General features: G+C 35.0%; 1 protein-coding gene and 1 long non-coding RNA gene across 4 annotated transcripts; one reads left to right on the top strand and one right to left on the bottom strand.

Annotated features, from left to right (window-relative positions):
- The first annotated feature begins 968 nt into the window (after positions 1-968).
- LOC131543079 (uncharacterized) lies at positions 969-7,188 on the top strand. Its single transcript, XR_009271846.1, has 3 exons — positions 969-5,182; positions 6,334-6,447; positions 6,719-7,188. It is a non-coding gene; the product is annotated as an uncharacterized LOC131543079 (long non-coding RNA).
- A 130-nt stretch (positions 7,189-7,318) lies between these two features.
- si:ch211-286o17.1 (uncharacterized) lies at positions 7,319-25,432 on the bottom strand. 3 transcript variants are annotated; one of them, XM_058780294.1, is made up of 8 exons: positions 25,291-25,432; positions 14,602-14,691; positions 13,916-14,076; positions 13,713-13,793; positions 10,457-10,577; positions 9,731-9,783; positions 9,164-9,313; positions 7,319-9,056 (listed from the first exon to the last, which is right to left on the bottom strand). In XM_058780294.1, the coding sequence occupies exons 1-8, from the start codon at positions 25,364-25,366 to the stop codon at positions 8,880-8,882; spliced, it is 909 nt and encodes a 302-aa protein (XP_058636277.1). In that variant the 5' UTR covers positions 25,367-25,432; the 3' UTR covers positions 7,319-8,879. The 3 variants fall into 3 exon arrangements, with proteins under 3 accessions (XP_058636277.1, XP_058636278.1, XP_058636279.1); XM_058780295.1 differs by having other exon boundaries at positions 13,916-14,025; XM_058780296.1 differs by lacking the exon at positions 25,291-25,432 and adding an exon at positions 14,365-14,422 and having other exon boundaries at positions 14,602-14,659.
- Positions 25,433-25,960: the final 528 nt, after the last annotated feature.

Here is a 25,960-nt window from a genome sequence, read left to right as displayed (position 1 = left end):
GTTATAAATGCGTATGAGCTCGTCTCGAGGTCTAAGATTAGCTCTGGTGCTCGCCTGGAGTCGCCTATTTGAGGAGCATCATATTCATGCATGTCTGTTTTTGGAACCGTCTGTCTGTGTAAAGCAGGTTTTGAGGTCACACAGTGCCATCTAGCGGTGAAGAACTGAAATGGTGAGAGAGTAGCGCCAAGCGGCTGTTGCTTCATCAAACTCGCTCGAGCAGATTTTTACAGGCCTATAGTTGAATGTCCGCTTTCCCTGTGGAAATTAATCGATATATGGCCCATTTGGCACACTGTAGTGGTGTCATTTAGAATACACACGTGTGCCGTGGTGGAAGCAAACACGTATTTATTTGGTTGACATTTGGACTTAAGTGTTGACCTTTGGTTTTATATTAAACGAAGATGTAGGCTACATTCTTAAAATGAATGTGCAACATTTGCCAAATTTTAGATGGTATGGCTGGTGCTGCAGTGGAGGTCCAGGGTGAACAATCTGGATGTATCAGGTAATAAATGTAAAACTAGTCACAGGTGCTATAAACGTATCCTGACATCAAACGAAATAAATAAAACTGTTTCCAAACAGTGTTGCCAACTAATTTTCAGAGAAAGTCGCTAAAGGAAGGTCAATTTGTTGCTAGAAGTTGCTAAATGACGTTGTGATGTCATTGCGCAATGACGTCATTGCGTAACACGCCGCAAAATTGTGTCACAACATCAAATCTCAGCAAAAATATATATTTTATATATGTTAATTTAGATTTGTTTGTAAAATAATATGCATAATATAGTATTAAAATATAAATAACTGTATTTTAAAAAACATTGAATTATTGAACACATACATTTTTGAATGATTACAATTTAAGTTTTTTTTTTTTTTTTAATAGCTAGTAAACTAGTAATATAACACATTCGCAACAATTATGCTTTAAGCAGTGTATTAGTAGTTAGTGTGCTACACTCCAAGAAAAGGCTGTAAAAATAGGGCACAATCTTAATGTTAATATGAAAGAATTTTACGTATTGGTTTTTTACCTGCATTTTAAATTACGCATTGTGTTTTCGGGTTACAGGGTTACAATGGAAATTTACTAGTAGCCTATATTCCATTTTTCTTACAGCATACTAACTGATCAACAATCGCAAGTATAAGCTATAACAAAGTGTAGCCTATTATAAATGAACAATTATTCAATTATTCAGTTGTTATTATTATTATATTGAAGAAATGCAAATAGCAGCTAATTCAATTCACGTGATGTGTGTACTGCTAGGCATCTTTGGTTTTCTTTTTGTGTAATTTGGATGGAAAATGTGTGTCTTTTTATTGTCTGAGTCACTTATCAAAAGTTGCTAAAAGTTGCCAAATAAATTTTAAAAATTGCTAAATTTGTTGCTAGGTGCTTTTGGAAGAAAAAGTTGCTAGGGTAGTCTGAAAAGTTGCTAAATTTAGCAACAAAATTGCTAAGTTGGCAACACTGTTTCCAAACAGGCGTTCGTGAGCGAGTCGTTCTTTAGAGTCGGATCTTTTCGATGAATCTTTGAACTGGGTTCATAAACCTGTATGAGTTATTTATTCACGCATCCGACTGAATCGGTCCAGACCATAGATATCATATAGAGATAATATCATATCATAATATGATGTCTATGGTCCAGACGGTTCACGAGTCAGCAACTCAATCAAGAATCACTGAACCGGTTCTTTTGAAATAAAATGTTCGAAAGAACCGATTTTCTGAAATGATTCGAACTTTCCATCACTATAGCCTACTTTTCCATTTTCAAACAGGTAGTTCCCTACTCAAACTCATAGGTTTAGATTAGCAGAGCCGCTTCAGAAATGTCTGATATGCTAGATTATGATTACAAATCACATATCAGTGATATTTTTTACAAATAGTTTAGCCTATATCTTGTAGTATTTTAAAAATGATAAAGTCCACATTTCTGTAACACTGCTGAAGTTCAGAAGGATTAACATACCGTGAAAAGGTTCCAACAGAGCCAGAGGCCATATTAAGACTATTATGTTGCCTGCTAATTGTATTGGATTGGGGGAAAAAAGAAACGTGTAGCATAAGAATAAATTAGTTTTATTTAATTCATGAAACTTCCACAAATCAGACATTGATCACAAACATTGCAGTAGTCAACACCATTTAGGTCTCCCATGTGATGTCAAGACCGACCCAAGAACACTGATTTCAAATGGTGCTAGATGCCATAAAAGTACTCTATGGCACCATCTGAATTCAGCTTCCAGGAGCAGCATAGGAGGAGATACAAATATTATACAAATATTAAAGACGCTATACAGTACACATGAACCTCATTCTGTCAAGATAGTTTGTTCTGATCCATACTTTCTTTTAATAGGATTTATTTCTGTGAGACTATGTTAAAACTTGTTTCCTTGCCACTACTGCGTATACCCGAGAGCAGAGGTATTATGTTTAAACTACTGTAGACCTGAGTCAATAGAATGAGTACAAAAGAAAAGTATAGGGAGTGACCAAGAGGGAGGGAGAGCATTTGTTTACAAGTTTCTTTTTTCACTCTAGTACATCAGTTTATTCTTGGTTTGCTGCCTCTGCGCACCTGACAGCTTGTGTAATGCTGATCCAGCTCTTAAAGGGAAAGGGATCTTTATTGAGGCTCCGAACCTGCCATTTAAACGGGGTGGAAAAGAGAAAATATTGCAGTTAATATACAGTCAGCAGATTGCAAACAGTTAAGGCATGCAGCATAGTATTTGTTTCTAGCAAAAAGCATATTATTTGAACTCGCATTCAACATGCAGTTCATTCCAAATATTTGGTGGGCTGCTGAGAAGATGTCTTCAGGGACTTGTTGGCTTAGGTTCATATAGTATGTTTATAAAGGATGTTTATCTTTACTGTTGGGTCTAGAAAGATTACGAAATTCATTTTTCTTGGACAAGAGTCAGGCCAGGATACTAAATATAACATCTTATATATAGCCTAACAACAAGTGATAAGTGAATAATTACTAATACTTTATTGTCTGTGCGGGTCCTGGACATTGAAATTTCATATTTGACATATAATAGACAGAAAACCTACTTTACACTTACATACTGTATCTCACATGGAACACACATTATCCTCATAAAAAACAACAACAACAAAAAAACAACAACAACAACATATGAATACAAGGCACAATGTAAAACTAATACACATGATAACTGTAATGATTAAAACAAATAGAGCATAATGCCACAGGGGGTTTTAAAAATACAAATATACAACTAAAAAAAATAAGGTACAATATATAAATATTGTTTACAAATTCACTATTATAGCTTTTTTTTTTTTTTTTTAATTAAAAGAGTGTCTAATGCTGTCGTTGTTTTAGTTTTTTAATTCACAAATATACATTTTTATAAAATTATAACAATGACAAGTCTACCGTATTGTTCACTTCAGGCTACATACAAGAAGCATATAATGTGTCCTGGTTGCGCCACCTGAAGGGAAAATTGAGCATTGCGCTAATGATTTGTTTACCTCGTTTGGTCAAGTGCGCACTAGCAAATAACTACTACAAGTTTATTGTTAAACACGCTGAATAAGACACATAGTGTTACGATTTGACGCCTTACGCACTTTTTTTTTTTTTTTTGCGATGAACAAGATGATCTATGACAACAAAAGTTTTGGTGTTAAACAGGTAACCAAAGGTATGTTAAGCTTAATAATGTAATTCACTATTATTCCTTGACAATAGCCCTTTACGGTTTCTCTTTTAGAGAGGTTTGCTTCAGCGATGGTCTGAAGCGACAAGAAGTGCGCACTTCAATTACAGCCAGTGACGTACGCAACGCATCTCTCGCTCGCGCAGCATCCTTTTCTAGCCGTTGTCTTGAACGCGACGCTTGCAGTTATGAGACAGTTGAAGACTCACTTATGATTATGTCATGTTCAGCCGCGACGAGTTAATATAAAAAAGGAGCGCTTTACGAAAACTCTTACGCAGGCGAAATTCCCAAACGAAACTTCATATTATTGTCGCAATAGCTATGACGCAGTAATATATTTGAACGAAAGCCTGTTGGAATAATTATTAGTACACTTCAATCTCAGATTTCAAGTGATGACATCAATTCGTCAATATTATTTGTCAGATAGTATTTATAAATTATGAATGACTAAAAATATTAAGGCATTTAAAAGGATTCTTATATGATTCCCAGTCTTACAAACAAATAAATTACTTATACCTCTTATGATAAGAAATTCTTCTACTTACGTGGATACATTCAAACGATTGCCTTACAATGGAATCTTTTCCTAAATAATCTACATGCCACGGATACCTGCACTCTTCACTTGTTTCAATCCGACCGAACTCCTCACTTTCCATTCTTGAGACGTAGTCTCCTCGCATCATTACAAGATCCCTATCGATTTTTCCAGGGCGAAATACTCAGGCCCCGCCCCCCAGACACTCCCCCGGCGACTGATTGGCCACTGCGCTTTACACGTTCCTAAACACTTCTGGATCACATGTGCTTGACGCGTGTTTACAAACATTGAATGAGGTCACATGGTACAGGCAACCATTTAATGCGCATCGCTGGATACTAGTGTCGCAGCGTCTTATAAGAGGGAACAAAAAACCGGAACCTAAGTTTACGGGAAACGATCTGTTATATCATGCCGTAGCCGTCGTGAAAACACCGTTTAGCTCGTTTAGTCGATCTTACTCTTAGGAAAATTAGCTATTGTAACATTTTTCTTTCACAACACACAAATATGTCCTCTATGCTTTAGTATAAAAAACATTTATAGTTGCCGAGTAACTGTGCGGTTAATACAAATATATTGAGAACGATATCTTTAAATTTATTAAGAGAAGCCCACGTGTTACAATCTCCCATGTTGCAAACATATTACGAAATAAAAGCATATATATATATATATATATATATATATATGACAAATTATTTTAGCAATTTCTTGTTGTTAAAGTTTGTAAGATGTTGACAGTGATTATTATTGAATAATAATATTGCTTTGAATTTTTCTAGAACGTTCTGGAAATTCCTGGAACAGTCTGTAATACTCTAGAACATTCCAGAACATTGTGGGTCTAGTCTTAAACGATAAAAATCATCCACGTATGAAGTTCTGGACGACTCACTGTTGGTAAATGTTAGCTCAGTATTATGCATGTACCATGTTGTCAATATATCATAAAATATGTTGATTAGCCAATAAGTCAGGAACGGTCTTCAGTTAGGTAATTTCATGAATGTGTTCATTATGCCTATCAATTTAGTTTAAAATTCATAAATATTTTTATTATACTTTTGGCATTAGAACTTTAGACAACATAGGAAAAAAAAAAAAAAATCACTTTTGTTCCCCCCAAATAATTTTTGTTGTTGTACAAATGAAATCACATTCAACATCGTTTTCTTGATAGAGACAAAACTTTACAAAGCACAATCTGAGACAGTGTCATCTCGATAACTTATTTGTAACAATAAGGAAGGAGTTTATTGTTTTACCTCAATCTTTTGTTATTGTTTTAAGGCAGGATTCCATGATGAATTCTCAGCTCTCCCGGATTGTTATTGTCCAGTAACATTTTTCCCATGCAAGAGCTCTTTAGATACACTAGAGGGCACTGTTTACCCAAAATACTCTCCACTAAATCCATTGCTGAAGTTGTTAGCACTTACAAAGTAGAGTATTTGTGAATAAGTCCACATTTTGAAAATTAGGAACATGATCATTTTATTCCAAAAGCAATACCTCAACAGAGACATATAATCAACAACTGATCAATTGTTGTACTATAGACCTCAGCGGAGACAGAGGCATAGTGATTTACAGTATACAGTAGTGCACATATGTGAGAAAGCAGTGGAGGGAAGTGTCTGGAAATAGAGCATGAAGTGTACATGTGTTGGTCATAAAACTGAGCAACAGGGGAGGGCATGTGTCTGAGTAAAACCACCCGTCATGTTCATTCTCATGGGGATTATACAGCTGATGGGTTTATCTGTGTGTGCGTGTGAAATGAATCAGTGTATCCTTATGCCTGGTTAGGGAGGTTGATTCAATCTTCTGTAGAACAGAGATAGTTGGTCTTGTTAATTAAATATTACTCTATACAAGTTGTTAAACCTTTTTCAGGTGGCACACAACCTAAACCTCAGGCAACGTTGCTGTATTGATTGTACAGATTAATGTGGCACTGCAGTATTTAAAGTTTATTAAAAATGTATATCAGCCTTTAGTTGTCTCTGATTATTATGTTAATTCATCAAGCCCTTTACTTGTTATTGCAGAAGAGTGTGATGTAGATCTGGTGTCACGGAGCGTGCCTGTGCTATCCAAACTCTTCCACTGAACATCTGAAGCTTGCAGCTGGGTCTGACTGAACGTCTTTATTTAGCTCCATGGTATTTAGACTATTTGTTGGCGACTGTAAATGGTCTATAAATAAAAGGACTTAATGTATCTACACAGTATTTTTTTTAAAATGTATTTCATTAACTCATTTACACATTTTAGAATAACAGTAAAATCCTCCACATGTAGTTTATATTTTATTCTTAAGTTTCACTTTAATATGATTGCTATTTTTTTTCTAGCTCCTGTTAATTTGTCTGGTTTTCATTGGGTTAAATGATTCTGAATGTTAATGATTTCTGTATTCCCCCTTCTCGACAGTGATTGGCTGGTTCATAGTTGGAGGGAAACATCAGCCCCGCCTTCATTTTGCCATGGCAGTGCTGGTCTTTTTTTCTTGCAGTTGTTGAATTCATCTGGTGGTTGGAGACTCAACTTCTCCACCCCTGTCTATATATAAGATATACAATACCATAGTACAAAATGTTCAACTGTGGGGCTCCACAGAGGGTTTAACACACTTCACTTGATCCCACGACCATGTGAATCCACTGAAATCTCACGCACGTAGCAAGCTTGATGTGGCCCAGGGGGTATTACTACTGCCTTACTATAGTGTTTTCTTTGTAGTAGCCTCAGTAGATTTACTATTTAAAGCCAAAGATTTACGTTATTTATGAATCCTAAATGATTAGCTACTTTTTTGTTGAAATGAAGTGATTTTGCTTTTAGGTGGCAAGTTACAATGTCGATTCTTCTCAGTGGTCATATTTTTAATGAGCTTGAAAATCAGCAAGATATTGTATATTCATGCATTTTCTGTGTTTTATCTGGCCCAGATGGAATGTGTGGACTTTTGCATGCTGATTTTTGCAATAAATCCTGAGATTTCGGTGGAATTCATTTAAATATAGTAAAATGTGACGCAAACAAAAGTTTATTACATTTTTCAAGATTTCTCAGAATGTCAAGACAATTACAGTAAAAAACATACTATGCTAATCACTCTAAATTATTGATATTGTGTTCAAAAAATATGAAAATTGTGTTTTGTTCTCTAGCGGTTCAGAAATTTGGCTTCTTCACAATAAATGAAATGATATGACAAACAAAACAATATAAGAACTCACTCATCATACACATTCACTTCCACATGCTAAACAACAATCCTACATCTTCATGTTTTTCTTCATCTCCACCCCCACCCCTCCCAACTGAGTAACTGAATGACTAGATTACACACCAAACCAAAAAAGTATAAAACAAAATATACTTTGTATAAAAATATATGCAATTACACAAACAGTAAAGGTAATGTTTTGTTGTTGTTGTTGTAGGGGCTATTTTGTCTTTACCATTAAGTTTTGTGAGAGTGAGTCATGTCTGACACCCAAGATTTTTAGCAGTACTTGTGTTATGAGATACCATTTTACACATTTTTCAGCTCAGCTTGTAGAGAATAATGTTAGAAATGCCAAGGTCCTGAGTTCAGTTTCCAGGATCACGCATACTGATTAAATGTATTTTAAATGCAAGAGTTGCTTCGATAAAAGCATCTGCCAAATGCGAAAGCATCCTGAATATTACCGAAATGAATCAAATCAAGAGTGGCAAATGCAAAATACTAACATAGGCAATTGAAAAGGAGACTACATTTATGTCAGTGAAAGGCCAGATTTGATAACCCCATTCTATCTGATAAGAATCCTAATTTTAAGAACTGTTAAATGCAGACAATAGTAACAATTCTGATGTACCTGAAAATGAAAAATAAGGATAAGGCTTTATAATGAGTTTCAGTTCGTTAACATTAATGAATTCGATTTCATGAACAACATCGACATGAACAATTTCATAGCATTTAATAATCAGTTAATGTTCATTCATAATTAATGTTCATTTATACAACTTGATATGTTAAAATGTATTATGTATAGAAATTGGCATCATCATTGATTAACGAATGCTGTAAAAATATTGTTCGTTGTTATTTTGTAATACCTAACGCATTAATGTTAACGAACATGCTAGTAACCAATACTATGCAGAGCAGCAGTTGTAGACTTGAGAATGCTTTTCCAGTATGAATACTGTACATACTTAAGATTTTGGCTCATCTAAACGTATAATACAAATCCTATTCATTATATGCAGCTTACAAATTCCTTAAGCATGGAAGATCTCAAGAGAATTTTTGCACTGGTGGAGTTCAAACATATTTGAAAGTGTAAATGTTTGTATATAATTGATGTGGTTTCTGAATTGTTATTCATCAGCTAACATTTCAGGCTCAACTGGAACAGATTTGGTTCATTTATCTCTTGTGTTTACACAAAAGGCTGCCCAGCAATAAGTCTTTTCACATGAGTTGCTTGTACTTTCATCACTGTGTTTCTCACACCTAATGCTGTTGTGAATGCTAACTCATGATGTTTGTTCACTCTTCACGTTGGTCAATAGATTGATGTTGTCTCCGAGTCGCTTACATCGGAGTATCGGCCACTTGTGTCTGGGTGGTGGAGTGTCCATTGGTCGGGGGTGATTCTGGAGACTCTCCATTGATGATAGGCTTGTCCAGAGGCTCCTGTTGAGGCAGAGGAGCCACAGACAGCAGTGTGTTGCCTTGGTTCTCTTGATCCACTTGAAAGGAGTCCTCAGCCTTGATTGAGATGAGACATTGGATAGATATGCTGAGCATTGATCCTACCTCGGCCCAAATACTATTGATTCATTTGGAATGTGCAATGATTAGACGGTCACACTCACCAGTCGAAGTCCTTTTGATTGCCCTCGATTAATCTTTAGAAGGTATCCAGCAATTAGCAAAGCAGCAAGAAGCAAACCCGTTATCAGAAGAGAGATCAGGACAATTTTAGAGCGCTGGCCCATTCGGGACACCGCTTCCTCTACTTCCACCTAGACACAGACCAGTTCCAAAACACGTAAGCTTTTTTGACCTGGAAGTAGTTGTGTTTTGCTTTTTATAGCTTTGTGTTACAATATTGTGTGAATTAAGTGGAATCAGGTTTGTGTGAAGTGTCATATAGTGTGTCAGCACAGCTGTTTACCCTTATGATGAGTTACAGTCTTACCTCACCCTAACGTAACCCTAAACTAAACCACATGGTAAAATATGCAGTGTTTCTGTTTCAGAGGCCTAATAGGGTGTGTATTATTCATATGGACTGGAATCTGGGAGTAACGCTTTGTTAAACCACTGCTATGCAAAATCCTGATAGCAGATGTACAGGCTTCCTCTTCCTTTTGTATTTGTTTTTTCCCTCTTTTTCACTCTGCTTACTTGATTACATGAAAGTTTTAAGCATTGCTGACCTTATCGGTGATGTTGTCGTTGTTGAACTTCCCAGCCATTCCCTCAGGATCAGCTTCATGAAACAAAATATAAATAAACACACACACACACACACACACACACACACACACACACACACACACACACACACACACACACACACACAAAAAGACCGATTTTATTCTGATTGTTCACAGCACTGGAATATTTAACATACACCCACAATATAATCACATATCGATTTATATTTGTATTTTTTGGCAATAAATTTAGTCTGTAGAGAATTTTTTTAAAATTCCAATTCAATTCATGAATTTTAAGTGAGATGTAGGCAATAAGTAGAAGTTTTATAGTTTGAATATGTAAAAATGAATTGAAATGAAAAGAAATTCAATGGTAATTTTTAACTAGACTAATAAGATAAATGTTGAATGTTGCCTTATTTAGAGAATTTAAGTTTGATGCTTTATAAGATGGATAGATGCAGGTTGTTTGAAATGTCATCTATATTGTATTTCATATATATAATATTAGATTTATATATTTGATCATATTTAATAAAATATCCTTTTTGTGGGGTGGGCCTATTTCAAGTCAAATTCACACACATGAATTTTAATTAACTGATATTTTAATCTATATTTGGTGATTTCATGCCATTGATAACAGTGTTTTTGCTGTACATTTTGTAATATTCACCAAATATAAAACAAGCAAATAAATAACAAAAAGAAGACAATACAAACCCTCAATGCTGTCTCCATAAATAATGATCTCATCCGTGTTGTCTATCTGATAGATTTCAAGTTTGCAGTCTTCACCGCAGAGATGTTCTAGAACACTCTGTATCCTGACTTTAGTCTCTTCCTATTGGATGAAAGAGTTTTTGAATAAGCGTAGAACACTTTTAAATGCATATATATGTATTTATGTGTGAGGGTGTGGTTATTTAACATGTAAACATGACGAAACGAAAGCAGAGTGATGCATTAAGCCTTACTCTCTTTTTCTCCCCTTTCTTTCTCTCTCTCTCTCTCTCTCTCTCATATTTAATTTTTTTTCCTGGAATGTGAGTAATATGATGCCTGTATGTTCAGGTTTTCTCTCTTAGCAACAGCCTCCCTTTCCACTCAGTCACAGTTCTCCAAGGGAACATTGGCGAATAGAAGAATTCCCGTTAAAAATATGCCATTTTGATCATAATCCTTATGAATAATATCTAAATACTAAAATCAATAATTATGTTGCTAATAAACTGAGCAAACTTTCAAAAAGTAAATATAAATATATGCTGTAATATATAAATAAGACAGATGGAGTTGAACTTAAATCATTTGCCTTCACTTGCTAAACAATTGGTTTTCTTTTTTGTTAAAACAAGTGTCAAATTCTTCTTGAATTTTAGCTGAAATCATCAAATGTCATGAAGTCTTGCTTTAGTCACATATACACAAGTCATTCATGATGTTTTTTATTTTAATTTTTTCCTGTTTTACTACTCGTAGTTGATACTTTATTCTGTTGAGACTCTTTACTGGCTCTGAAACTAAACCTAGAGGCCTGACTGTGTATCTTGGCAGAGTTCCTGGCGTGAATGCTGAACTGCAGCCGCCCATAGTGTGTAATGGAATGCCATTGATGTGCAGGCCACAAGCTCTCTATGACGTGTCCACCCAGTGGGACCTTAGCACAGCATAACACACATTTTAGGGTCTCTATAGGATGACTTATAAAAAGACTTAGTTGGCAAAAGGAAGACACACTTAGCAGTCTCTCTATTGTTTTGTCTGTGACTAAAGGCTCAGTTTTTATTGTAGATTATGCTGATCACACTTTAGTGTGGGTTTTCTGATATTTAAAGGTGTGTAGGTATGTCTGAGTGATTGCTAATTGGTGATTCTCATGAAAACATGTGCAGGTCACATTACACTCCAGATATACAGTATATCCACTGTATATATATATATATATATATACACATACATACAGTGCCCTCCACTAGTGTTGGCACCCTTGGTAAATAAATCTGCAATGCTTAACCTTTTTATCTTTCATTCAAAAAAATTCACAAAATTCCAACCTATCATTGAAGTAAAACAATTGAAAGTGGGGGGAACATCTCATTGTGAAATAAATGCTTTCTCTAGTTCATGTTGGCCACAATTATTGGCTCCCAATTATTGCAACGTCCTTTTCCCAGGGTAACAGCTCTGAGTTTTCTCTTATAATGCCTGAAGAGTTTGGAGAACACCTGATAAGAGATCAGAGACCATTTTCTCCAGGTCCTTCAGATTCACAGCTCCATGTTAGTACTTCTCTTCAGTTCACCTCACTCATTTTCTGTAGGGTTCAGGTCAGAGGACAAGGACAGCCATGGTAAAAGATTCATTTTGTGCTCAGTGACCCATTTTTGTGTTTATTTTGATGTTTGTTTTGGATTGTTGTCCAGGTGGAAGATCCAAACTTGGCCCATTATAAGATTTCTAACAGAGGCAGTCAGGTTTTGATTTTTTATCTGTTGGTATATGATAGAATCCATGATGCCATATCTAAACAAGATGTCCAGGACCTCCGGCAGAAAAACAGGCCCACAACATTAAAGATCCAGCAGTATATTTATCTGTGGACATGGGGTACATTTTTTTTTTTTTTATCCCTGTTTGTACTAAACTCATCTGGTGGGTTTGCTGCCAAAAAAACCTGCTTAATTATTACCCTGATGGCAATGCTTTAACTCTTTTCTTACAGCCACTTTCTATTTTGTGATGCTTAACCATCTTGTTCTGTACATCCGAACTATATATTCTTATAGGTTTTACTCCTTGTGATGGATGATTAAGAGAATGTGGCCTTTGTGTTCCTCATATTTATAATCCTGTGGAACAGGAAGTCATGGCTGGACAATTTCATGATCCTAGTCACCCTGGTGTGCTAAAAAATGTAAATATGAATGGGAATATACTTCAGAGATATTTTACTCATAAGAATTTCTGGGGGTGCCAGTAATTGTGGCCAACATTCATTGGAGAAAAACATTTATTTTACGAGATTTTCGCCCCACTTTCAGTTTGTTTTACTTCAATGATAGGTTAGAATTTTGTGAATGTTTTGAGTGAAATATCAAAAGGATAAACAATGCAGATTTATTTTCACAGCCGCCTTTGCTCATATTTATCAAGGGTGCCAATATTAGAGGAGGGCACATATATATATATATATATATATATATATATATATATTAATTTCCACTGTTCTCAAAGGCAATATTTTTATTTATTTATTTTTACATTAATGCAATGCTTGCTTTTGTTTAAAACAGTATACAGTACATGAATGCAACAAATGATGCCATTATGTCTAAGTGCTTTACAATTTACTTTTTAAATTTATTTATTTTTTTGACATTTTTGTAATTATATACTATTGTACAATTGAATATATTTTATGGCTTTATGGTAATGAGAATTTGGGGAAAGTGCTTAACTGTCATGAAAATAATAATACAATGCAAAAATGTTATGGTAATAAAAATTGCCTATATTTATTTAAGAAAAATGCCATTTATGTTTTCTTTTTATTTTAGGGTGAAATATGATTCACAATAGTAATCTACAATAATATAATATAGGTTATCAAATTAGGCTCTGAGCATTGGAAATTTAAAATAATAATACAAATCTAAAATATATTTTACTTAAAAAATTTATTTTTATTTTTAATAATCATGTGTTCTTACCTTGACAATGTGGGTGCAGATGTAGGCTACTCGCAACCTTGTTACTTGGATGATTTTTTTTTTTTTAGAATCAGTTTGAGTACTGCTGGTCTGTTTTGGTCTCTATCATTTAACTAAAGCTTAGGTGAGTTTTCCAACTCTATTCCTAATTTCAGCCCTTTTAAACTAGCCAGTATGGATCTAGAATCAGCACTGCTGCTATTATATAATATTATTTTCCCAGATTCTGCCCAGTTATCACAGGATAAATCCAGACCAGAACTTACACATGTAGAGGAGGCCTTTAGTTTCAGCAGCACATCATATTTGTATCGCACCGGTATTTCATCCACACAGACCACATTGCCCTGCAAAATAAACACAAATATAAGACTAGAAGTCTTCTCAACCATACACATAATGGATGGAGCTTGACAAATAATGAATTCTTTGATGATGTTTTCTGATGTACAATACGGAGTGTCCCCACCTTAGAAGTGACACTGTTTTTTTCAGGTGGGTTTGGGTTGGTCTGATCTGGGGTCTGTTTGTCAGGTTGAGTTGGCTCAGTGGTCTCAGTTTGTGGCGTCTCTGAGGTCTCTGAATCAGGTGACATGGTGGGGAAAATTAAAATCTGGATCTGAGGATCTTCTGTGAGAGAAATATACTTGTAATTACTTGTCCAAGTGTTGTGGTCATTGTCATAAAGAGTTGTTTTTCTCATACAGTTTAATTTTGAATGTGTAGAACATGGTCATAGTTTAGTGAGGTAAATTCTACTTTTTAGACTTCAGGAAAATCATATATTATACCGGTCGGTTCATTATACTATAGATCACAAATTTTGTACAAATGGATTAATCATATCACATCTAATCCAAACCAAACTTGAATTGTAATGTCATTTAAAACAACATCACCTGTTTTGGTCATAAATACCTAGATAGTTTTCTTGCTTTTTTGCTGGCTGATGTTGTGTAAGTTAATCAGCTCAAAACTCAAGGGAAAACAAAGGAAAAGGAATTCAAAGTGATTCATGTTTTTAATTACAGAGAAAGTAGAGAAGGTATTATGACCAAATAGCACCTTTATTAATTCATTAATGTATTAATGTTTCATTTATTTCTTTACTGAGTTTAACAAGGATTATTTATTTTTATTTATTTATTTTTTTACCTTTGCTGTGCACCTTTACTGTTGGAAGTGGATCACCGTCCCCACGGATGATTCTGTCCAAATCTTCAGGCATATCATCACAAATCACAGCTGAAATTGAAGGTAAATGTTGTCAGGGCGGCTCATTCAAAGTGTCATGATATTAAGTTGTGATACTCTAATTAGAATCTTTCTCAAACATTCAGTCTTTGTTTGGCAGATGATAAAATGAGCAAAAGACACAATAGGCGTGCACTGAAGGAGGGATCTGAACAAAAAAAGAATAGGTCTTTTCTGCAAGGATGCATTAAATTACGAAAAAGTCTTTTTCAAATAAATGCTGTTCTTTTGAACTTTCTATTCTTAAAAAAAATCCTGAAAATAAATTATTGCAGCATACCTGTTTTCAACATTGAAAATAATATAAAATATTTCTTGAGCAGCAAATTAGCATATTAGAATGATTTCTAAAGGATCATGTGACACTGATGTCTGAGTATTGAGTGTAAGAGTATTGATGCTGATTTGTAGTGATAAATCACAATATCACTGTTCTTATGGTGATATTGATTAAATAAATGCATCCTTGGTGTGCATAAGAGACTTCTTTCAAAACCATTAAAAAATCTTACTTAACCCATGGTTAGGCACTAGTCACGTATTTTATTCGGAAATGTTTCTAGTTAGATAAAATTATTAGAATTAATAAGCCTTAACTGAGCTGTAAATCATCAATATTGTGTTGTGTTGTTTGTCACGATATTGTTGCATTGGCAGTGTTCCATAGACTCAAATCCACTTAGCATTTCAGTTAAAATTTTCTCTTTTTTCCCCTCTATTTAATTGAGCTGCTTTCTGTCTTCATCATCCACAAGCACTGTAGTGTATGAGTTAAAAACTTGTGTTAGAGCCAACACATTGAGCCATAGAGCTTATGTGGGCGATGCAAGTTTGAATCTGGCTGGCAAACAATTTTCTTATTCTGTCCTATCTCTTATGCTTCCTTTAAAATGTTGCTGGTGCTGTAGTTGATGAAGCTGGATCTGGTTTGACTAGAGAGCTGAATGACATCCTAACTGACTGTGTTCAATTGGCCACATCCAAACTAATTGAATTGAGAAGCAAAAGTTAGCAGAGGTATGTTTAGCATTTGCTTAGCGTGCTTAACTCTGGTTCAAGTCAATTAAATTGCATAAAGTTTTTCAGAGCCAGAGGAATGAACACTGACCTAATTTCTGAACAGCTCTGCCAAGGGCTGCACTGGTTCGAATCAATGAGTTAAATGTGCTGTGTGTAATTAATAGACTAATTGAGCATGGATACATCAGCCCAGACTGAGCTAATAAAACCATAACCTCACTCCTCCTCCCTGCTACAAGAGGTCCTGACCTCTGACCCCGTCCCTGCCTCAACACACTCCCCTCTCAGAGAGAGTCAGTCAGAGGTTAAAAAAGAAAAAAGAATAGTCAAAGAAAAGGAGGCAGGGAGATGGAAAGAGGAAATAAAAGACTCTTTTGGCTTTCTGGAGCCATTTCTCATTTGCACATGATTATGTGCTGAAAAATGTGATTTATGTGATTTTCTGCTAGAGATGTTTTGAATAAAGGAGTGATTCTGTTTTAAAGGAGAGATCTTTTTTGTCTTCAGTCATGTGTCAGTGCTCAGCATGATACACATGAAACCTAAAGCGAGACAGTACTGAGTCAGATCAGTGTCAGAATGATTTAGTGCGCTCTAAGACATCCGTTCCATCCATTGTAATGAAATGATTATTTAGCATTATTTGCGCATCTTGAGCATTTAGCAAACTATTCTCAGGTTCACCACAGTCTAATTAATTCTAATTGATCTTTTGAATGGTCACACACCAAATTTTGGCATTTTTATTTTGCCTGTAAATTAAATAGCCATGAGAAGTAATGACATAATATGACATGGTAGCATTTCTCTCTTGTATTATTATATTTATAAGTCAGGATAAAGCATATATTCCATGCTAAAGTTTCACAGGGAAATTCACTAATCATGAATTGGGTTTATTTGCATGCACTTCTTTGTTTTGACCAAAAGAGTTGAGACCAAATCGGTAATGGTGCAAACTCTGCCAAAAATTTGCTCTGAATGCAATTTGCACAATGCAATTCCCCATCTTTTAAAGCGGGTTTGAGTTTTAGTTTTGTGGAGGCGGAACTGTTTAGTGAAATCATCCCTAAGTGTTTTGTAAATTAGATTTATAAGCAGGATTATGAAGCTTCCCAAGAATAATAGCCTTCATTCCACTTCTGTGTAATACACTTTCCAGTGCATGTGTAACTGCCTGATTTAGTGAAAATATTTAAACCTGGGAATTTATAGGTACTAAAACAGTAAATTGTTTGTCATCAAAACTCTGTCACTTGCAGAATATTTTTTATTAGCATCGCTAGCTACAGTAAAGAAATGTATAATATTTCTCTTGTCTACTGACATTCAAATTAACTAGCTAGGTTTTGCTGTAGATATTATCCTTATAAATATTGTTTTCACTATCTTTAGAATCCATGTGAATCCCTTTATTTGCTTTTTGCATGTTTCTAAAAGAAAAAAGCACAAATGTGATTTAATATCTCTTTAATATCTCAGTTATGTCTCCTTGCCAGCAATGAAACTAAATGAAGAGCAAATGGGGACTTTTACCGTCTTGACAGAAAGAACCCATACATGAGTCTCTAGACCTTCAGAAGAGATATTAATATCATCTCAAACTGTGGTCAGGTTTGTCATGAGTTTTCAGTATAACCTTTCAATATGAAAATTATAGTTTTTATAACTCTATTGTATAGCTACTCTATATTCTAGCTGCATGCCAGCAATTGTTTCAATTATTTCTGTGTTTAAGACTCCTGAGCTATGAAAGAGCAACATTTACTGAGTAGTAAATTGTTCCTTTTGGTTTCTGACGTTACAGATTAATTCATGCCAAGGGTTTTGTTTCCATCACCATTAGCTGAAGTCACCAGATGGGCACATTCAAATCTTGTTTTCTCCTCCTCCTCTACTCCAGAATCCACCCTCCTGCTTCTCTGAGCCCCTCGTTCCTAGCATGACCTCACCTCAGCGGTATTCACTCATTCACTCGCTCCCCCTGGGCTCCTACCAGCCTGATACGGCTTTGTTTATTTCCCTTCCTATTAATTGGTTAAACGGAGACCAGTGTGTGTGGTATCAGGCGTGTGTGTTTCTGTGTGTCTGGTATTTCAGAGGTGTATGTTTGGATGGTTTGATTTAATTTAGAGGCAAACATTTTAACCAACACAGATGTAACTATGCCTATGCTTTTTTTTCATTGCATTCATTTGCATTGCATAGTGGACAGCATGCTGAACTAAAACATTTTATTAGGTATTATATATTTATATTTCAGTGCAAAGATAACAAAGAGATGACCCTAAACTGACCCTTGGCTGGAATCATTCACTCCGCGTCACCTCCTTCCATCCTTCCTGTAAACTGACAGACACACTCAAAAAAATAGCTTGTTGGTCTAACTTAATACAATTATAACACCTTTTTCCACGCATTTGAACTGATTTATTTGAACTTAAATTAAATGAATTGTACTAATGAGTAAAATTCATGCTAATTGAATGAGACTACACCAATTTCATTTGACATATTCTGTGAATGTTCCCTGAACATAATCTTGTTGATCCAACCACTGCTGTTGCCTTCATGCAGAGTTGCATGAGTTTTCTGCATTTTTATGAAAATGGAAAGGCCTGTTAGAGTTTAAGTTTTTTATGTTTAGTTATTTTGAACATTTAAAAGAGTTTATACAATATAACTTTTTTTTTTCGTTACCATTGTGGTGAAGAGTGGAGCTTGTGCTTAGGTTCTCAGTAGCTGTGATACATGCATGTAAATGTTCCATGATCTTTTGATTATGAAGGGTAGAATTGCGGACCATATAGACCAGAGGTACTCAAGTTCAGAGGCCAAGCGGGCTGCGTTTAAACTGCAGACGATGCGAAGGGCCACAAATTACAATTTGCATCATCAGACTTTAAGACAATATTTACTGATTAAGAAAAACAGTTTATTACTTATTTAAGTCTTGCTTGTCCTTGTCCTATTTCAAATAAGACTGAGCATGAAAATATATACAGTGTCTCACAGAAGTGAGTACATGCCTCACATTTTTGTAAATATTTATCTTTTCATGTGACAACACTGAAGAAATGACACTTTGCTACAATGTAAAGTAGTGAGTGTACAGCTTGTATAACAGTGTAAATTTACTGTCCCCTCAAAATAACTCAACACACAGCCATTAATGTCTAAACCGCTGGCCACAAATGTGAGATACTGTATTTAGTAGCCTATTGAACAAACTCAAAATGCTAAAACTAAAAACATTCTTGAACAAACATAGTTCACAAAGTACTTTAGAAAGAAGTATTATTTTTCATATTTATATTAACTATATTGTATCAATATTTTATTTTTTAAAATAGATATCACTATCTCCCACCATGATTCTGAAAAAAAAACAGACAACTAAACAAAATAACATGTAATTTACTAGAGTTTCTAGACAAAAATCGCTGCTGTCTATTTATAGAATACAATATTCAACGAATTGATAAAAAAAGTTAAATGATTCAGAACTCATAACTTCATGACTTGCTCACAAAGACTTCACTTGTTTCATTCCTGAATGAATCAATGTTTTTTGAAGGAATCTCAGTTTAAGTCACTTGTCTCCAGCTGCTGGCGTTACGTTGTAATTGATGCAATCTTTATTTCAAGCATCGTCACTTTCAAAAAGGTGATTTATTCTATTTTGATCGCTAGACAGCAGTGTTTATATCCAAACTATAAACTTTTATTCCAGTACTTCTGTGATTATTTGAATGTTTGTAACACAGAAATAACTATACAAAAGACTTTGTAAAGATGTTTCATATAAGTAAACTGCTCTCTCTGGATCAGCGGCAGCGCGAGCGCAGATTTGAACGTTTCATTGTGATTTAAGGCTTTAATAGACATATGAATCCTGTCATTTATGAACAAAATTGGGTGGGTGATTGAATCTGTTCGCGATCTGACTATTTATTTAAATGTGTTGTGGAGTAAAATCATGTTGTCCTCTTTTGTTGGACAATGCTTCTCTTTTAAGTTGTTTGGGGCGTGCACTTAATTTCAACATTTATTCTCCTGATCTATCCCCATGCAAAGCATGCTGGGAACTAGAAATCCACTGCCCAGTTTCAGTCAATGCAACGTAAATGATTCATGTAGGCCCAACACAAATGGTTTAAGTTAACTTAACATCTTACAAATGTAGTTTCATTTAACGTAATAAAATTGAGTGCAAATGACTACTGAGTAAAAAACTAAAGATTTGTGTTGTTTTAGCTTATTTTATTTAAGTAAACTGAGCAAACAACTAAAATCATTTTTTTGAGCGCAGATGGGTTTTAATGAAGTTTATCTTTCAGCTGTTCTGATAAAGCACAACCTGTTTTTATTCAGAAAAAAATATGTATATCAGCGACCTCTTCTGAACAGTGCAAAAAACAGAAAAATGTGTATCACACAAGAACATTATCTAGTTTCTTTCAAAACCATCCAAGTACTGGTGCTTTAAAGTGCCCAGAAGCCAAAATTCTGATCTAAAATCTTAGAATGTAACATCAATAACTTAATTATCTCCATATACCCAAGTACCATATAGCATACAGACAAAAATATCTTATATTTTGTTTTCTTGATAAGAAGAGGGTTCTTTGACCATTGAAGTACAAAAGAAGAGTGTGGAGGATAAAATTGAGATGGCGTGCTAACAATGAATTTCACTGCAGTTTATAACGCACTTGCCCATCACAGCTGTTGTCCTGTGCTATAGAAAGCATACAGTATCTGGAGGTGACAGCAACTTAATATACAGTACACTTTGACTTTATTGTCGCTTGTTGTTTTCAACACTACTATGACTTGTATCTGGTATTGATTGTTCAGTGAATTTCTTGTTGAATGATAGCTTAGAGACTGTGTTTTTTGTGTGTGTGTATGTATGTTTTTCCATTGTATAACGAAAGCGATTGCTTAACTGGAATTTTCTGTATATTAGACAGGTATTAGACATTTTGTGTAGATATGATATAAAAATAGATAATATTATAGCCTATTACAGCAATAGAAAATTATATTTTTTATTTTATATATAATGCATACATTAATAGAACAGTAAAACAGCAACTTCTGAGCATTGGTAGTTTTACCAACAAACTATACTGAACTGAAACATGTACAAACTATTTGAAAGCATTAAAGACTTTGCTCTGAAGGCACTACATACAGTAGTTCAGTAGCTGACAGAATAAATTAAATCATATCAATAGCTCTGAATAACAGTGGCCTGTATACTGAGGGAAGGCACAATAGAGCCCATTACTCAAAGAATCATATGAAAGCATGACTCCAGTTTGCCAGAAGGGATATTAGTGACCCAGTTGTGATTTGAAAAAAGATTTTGTGTTCACATGAGAACAAGAATGAGCCATTCCCCCCCAGTTTTGTTATGGTGGTACAACTCAAAACACATCATAGTGAGTGGCAGAGAAGTGTTAGCATCAGGGTCACAGACAATGAATATCTGGCTAAAATAGAGTCAAGAATGGGACAATTAAAGAAAACCTTTAGCCAAATTAAAGGGATAGTCCACCCAAAAAAAATGAAAATTCTGTCTTTTACTCACGATTACGTCATTCCTAACCTTTATGACCTTTTTTTTCTGTGGAACACAAAGAAGAAATTTTGTCCATTCAATGTAAGTCAATGGGTTCCTGTTTTTTTTGGACCTCAACATTCTTAAAAAAGAAAGAAAAAAAATTAAAAGAAAAAATTAAAATTAATAGAGGTTTTGGTAGCACTTCACTTAAAAACTTTATGTATAATGCATTATAATGTCTATATGTAGTTGTAAATAATTATAACAAAATTTTAAATGCGTAGTGTAACAATGAATTGTTATAATGTATTAATTGTGGTTACAGTTATTCATTAAAATTGTACAATGCATTATCAGGTGCGTTGCAAGGCATAATTAATGCTTTGAAACTACTTTTATAATGCATTATACATAAAGGCGTTATTAAGTTTTTAATTAAGTAAACCGTTACTAAGTTTTTAATTAAAAATTTCATTGTCAAATTTTGTGACACTGATTGCATTTCTCTTTTTCTTTCTGTATAATCGTTCCTAATTATGCACATCTGTGTTCAGCAGCCAGAGACACATCTTTTTACCAAACGTGTTTGTTTGAAGGTGAAAAGTTGACTTCAATAATTGTCCACACAAACAAAAAACACGTGTAGATCAGTTCACTCAGGCACTTGCACCAGCACCACCCCCAACATTACAAATGAGCTTCTTACAACCATAGGGAACATTTCTACAACCCCCTTCCACACAGATGTTATATATATCTGCCCCCACCCCCCCTATTCCTCAACTCATCTTCACCCCATTCCCGCCATATTTCCCATCACATAACAGGAAGTTACATCTCTTACTCTCTTACTATCCCTGCCTTTCCTTCAAAGCCTCTGGGAATTTCCAGTCATGGAATGTTTCGACATTCCAACCCCAGGAATGCTTGAATAACAGGATCGGATGGATTCCTTTTAAGCCGTAGGCAAGAAGGAATGATAAGGGAACCTATCATGTGAGGAAAGAAGGACAGAAGGGGTGTGGGTGTCAATAAAGTGGTATGTATTTGTTCTACATCTGTACTGTGATCCTCAAGGCTGCTCATGCTACTTGGCAATGTCCCACGTCGCAGTTTCTCTCGGAGCCGACAGCATACTTGCTACATCATGCCCTGCTTCACACTTGATAACACTGACAGTTCGTCAGCTGCTATGAGAGATCAGCTTTACTACAGCAGATGCACAAACATATGCCTCCAACCCCCGTCACAAGTACATCTGTCACTTTTGCCTATTAAAGGCAAAGAAAATTTTTGTGAGTTCCTGGTAGGCAAAAAGAAATCCTATAGACTTACATTTGAAGGTGAACCAGAATGTCAAAGAATCTTGTGGATTGAATCTTTTGACTTCATCACTCAAAATCATCCAGAAGACCATAGCAACCATTCAGAACACCCTAGCAGTCACTAACCACTTAGAATGCCCTAGAAACCATTGAGAACACCCTAGCAACCATTCAGAACACCCTAGCAGTCACTAACCACTTAGAATGCCCTAGAAACCATTGAGAACACCCTAGCAACCATTCAGAACACCCCAGCAGTCACTAACCACTTAGAATGCCCTAGAAACCATTGAGAACACCCTAGCAACCATTCAGAACACCCTAGCAGTCACTAACTACTTAGAATGCCCTAGAAACCATTGAGAACACCTTAGAAAGTGCATATATGCCCTCGCAACTACCAAAAACACCTTAGCATTAGCTAGGTTTTCAGCTTGTTTTTGAAAGAAGTCTCTTATGTTTACCAAGGCTGTATTTATTTGATTTTCTATTTTAGTATATTTTAAAATGTAATTTGTTTTTGTGATGCAAAGCTGCATTTTCAGTGTCTTCAGTCTTGTCTTCAGCGTCACATGATCCTTCAGAAATCATTTTAATATGCTGATTTAATTCTCATGATACATTTCTAATTCTTAGTGTTATCAGTGTTTAGAACACTATTATTATGGATATTTATGGATAAAAAAAAAAAAAAAAAAACAGCATTTATTGTTTGAAATAGAAATATTTTGCAACTGTCTTTATCTTTTTATTAATTTTATGTGTCCTTGCTGAATTAAAAAAAAAAAAAAGAAAAAAGGAAAAAGAAAATCTTATTGACCCCAGTAGTGTATGAAAAAATTAATTAATTAAAAAATAAAAGCAATACAAGTCTTGTTTGTTGCAAGGTCATGATATCCTAAAGTTAGAAAATGTTAAACTTTTTTACTTTAGATCATCATTTCATATTTTTTTCTGTCTCTCTGAGGTTGAGAAAGCAATGATGGTATAGAACATTCTGTTCAGTTTAGCAGTGCTCGACTAAATGATGCATGGTCGTTTGCTGCTACACTGAGCGTTCCCTTAGGGATGCTGGAATTTGAGACTCAAACAATCCAGTTAAAGGGAAGGAGGAATGTAAGTTTGGACCGCCTTCTCTCTCTGTAACAGCATGCCCCCCGACCTCTGACCCCTCAGCCCCTCTCTTCCTCGAGTGTGGGGCCCACATTGTCTCCACCCATAGAGAGGGCAGCAAACATATGGAGGAAAGGCAGACTCTTATGTTTCTAATCAGACACTCCTTGAGCAGCCCAACCCCTTCATTCTCTGCCAAAGCATCATTATCAGCAGAGCTCGTACCCCTTTAAGCTACAATGAGTTATGGGACCTAAGCCAATGAGAGTGAAAGCTGTTCTTGGCTGTCGGGAGTATGCAAGGAAATGCATGCATTGCCCCAAATCTGCACTGAAAAATAAACATACTTTACTTTAGTATTTTGACACATTAATTGATGAAGCAATATATTTTAAATTACACATTGACATTTCCTCATATTAATGCATGGTTGAGTGTATTTTTATGTGGCTAAATATCATTTTATGCATGGACTTATAATAATTAATAGAATTAGTTTTACTTATTTTCTTTACTTAAAATTCATTGTTTTCTTGAAAATTAATTAATTACTATTATTATTATTATTATTACATTTTCAACAGATATTGGCTCATATTTAGCAATTTAGCCATGTTAGGCAGAATCTATTTCTCAAACATTGTCTTAATAGACATTTTTCTTGTTTTGTCTACAGTCTACAGTCCAAATCCAAATCTACATAAGACACATGTGATTTATTTTTATGTTATTGTTTCAGAGAAAATATCTTAATTATATATCTCTCTCTTACGTTTCATGTTTTAAGCTTTAAACCTTATAAAGCTTAAAATAATAAAAACAACAAATAAAAAAATGTAATTTAAGTCTAACTTAAAAACAAAAACATTTATGCAATTTTGCTTCTTGAATAAGTTTAGATATTTTACTGGAAAATATTAATAAATATAAATTTAGAAAATTATTCTGCACCACTATATCTTCTATTTGCGGTTTTCCCTGTGCAGCTCTTCTAATGTAAACATGAGTGTTTGTTTCTGTCTCTGACTGAATTTGAAATATGTATTACATCATACGGTCCACAACTTTTGCCGCCCAGGGTCTTCTAAACACCTGGATGCTTCATAGTCCGCCAAATGAACAAAATCCTCTTTATGCCTAATGGAATAACAACAGATGGACTCTTTAATTCACATACAGACGCACACGCGGCCACCTGGTGATATAATATATGCACAGATACACTGTGTGGGAGAGAGCAAATCAATTGATCCCAAGCCATTAACTTGAGAGGAAACTCATCAACTTTATTTACAGCGTATTGCTGTGATGCAAAGGGGTGTGGTAGCTTCGCAGACAGCGAACTAGCAGAGCGGAGTGGAGAAGTGCATGCATTATAACAAGCGCTGAAACGTTTGCATTAAAACTTTTCTTTTTAATAGTTACTAAAAGTTAGGAGTAGATAAGACCTCTCAAAGCAAAATGTTAATTTATAACATGCTTCTCCATTAACATCTTGAGTGATGAAAAGTTGGGTCCAAACATCTGCAGGAGAACAAAAGTGAAATAAATTGTACTCACCTTGAAACAAGGCAGCAAAAAGACAGATTAAGAAAGCAACATTTGACGCTTTGTGGCATTTTCTGTGAGTGGCCATCCTGAGCGAACGGTCCTGTAGTATGTGGTGTGACTGTGTGTGAGAGTGGGTGAGGTTTGGGTTTGTTTCACTGTGAGTGTCACACAAGGGATAAAGCCAATGCCTGGGCTCTTATAGATTCATGCGTGGCCCTTCCCCCTCTCTCTTTCACTCGCTGCCACTCTCTACTTCAGCCGTTCCACTCTATTCTATTCTTTTCTTCATTCCCCTGAGCTGTGTTGTAATTATGGAGTATAATGTCTGTATCCAAAGAAGCTCAAATTGCATGTTTTTAGTCTTTTGAAGTGAAGTTAAGACGATTAAGACAAAATAGAGACAGCATCAGTGCTCAATTTATCCATCGGCTTGCTGTGATGCCATACTGAAAACTCACATTGTAAAAAAACATATTATTATAGCTGTCCTGTAGCAAAGGAACAAAACACGTGTGGATATTTTGTAAGCTGATGTGTGTTTTTTGACCATTTTAAATGTGTATAAATCTATGTAAAGCACTGGAGGAAAACTGAATGTAAACATTGCATTTCATAACTCCTCTATTCCTCAACTTAAATCTGAAAGTGTATGATAAATGGTGTCTTTGTCCTATTTCAA

Source organism: Onychostoma macrolepis, chromosome 06 (assembly GCF_012432095.1).
Source record: "Onychostoma macrolepis isolate SWU-2019 chromosome 06, ASM1243209v1, whole genome shotgun sequence".
NCBI lineage: Eukaryota > Metazoa > Chordata > Actinopteri > Cypriniformes > Cyprinidae > Onychostoma > Onychostoma macrolepis.
Note: the sequence above shows the minus strand (reverse complement) of the source record. Positions and strands in the feature narration are given on the sequence as shown.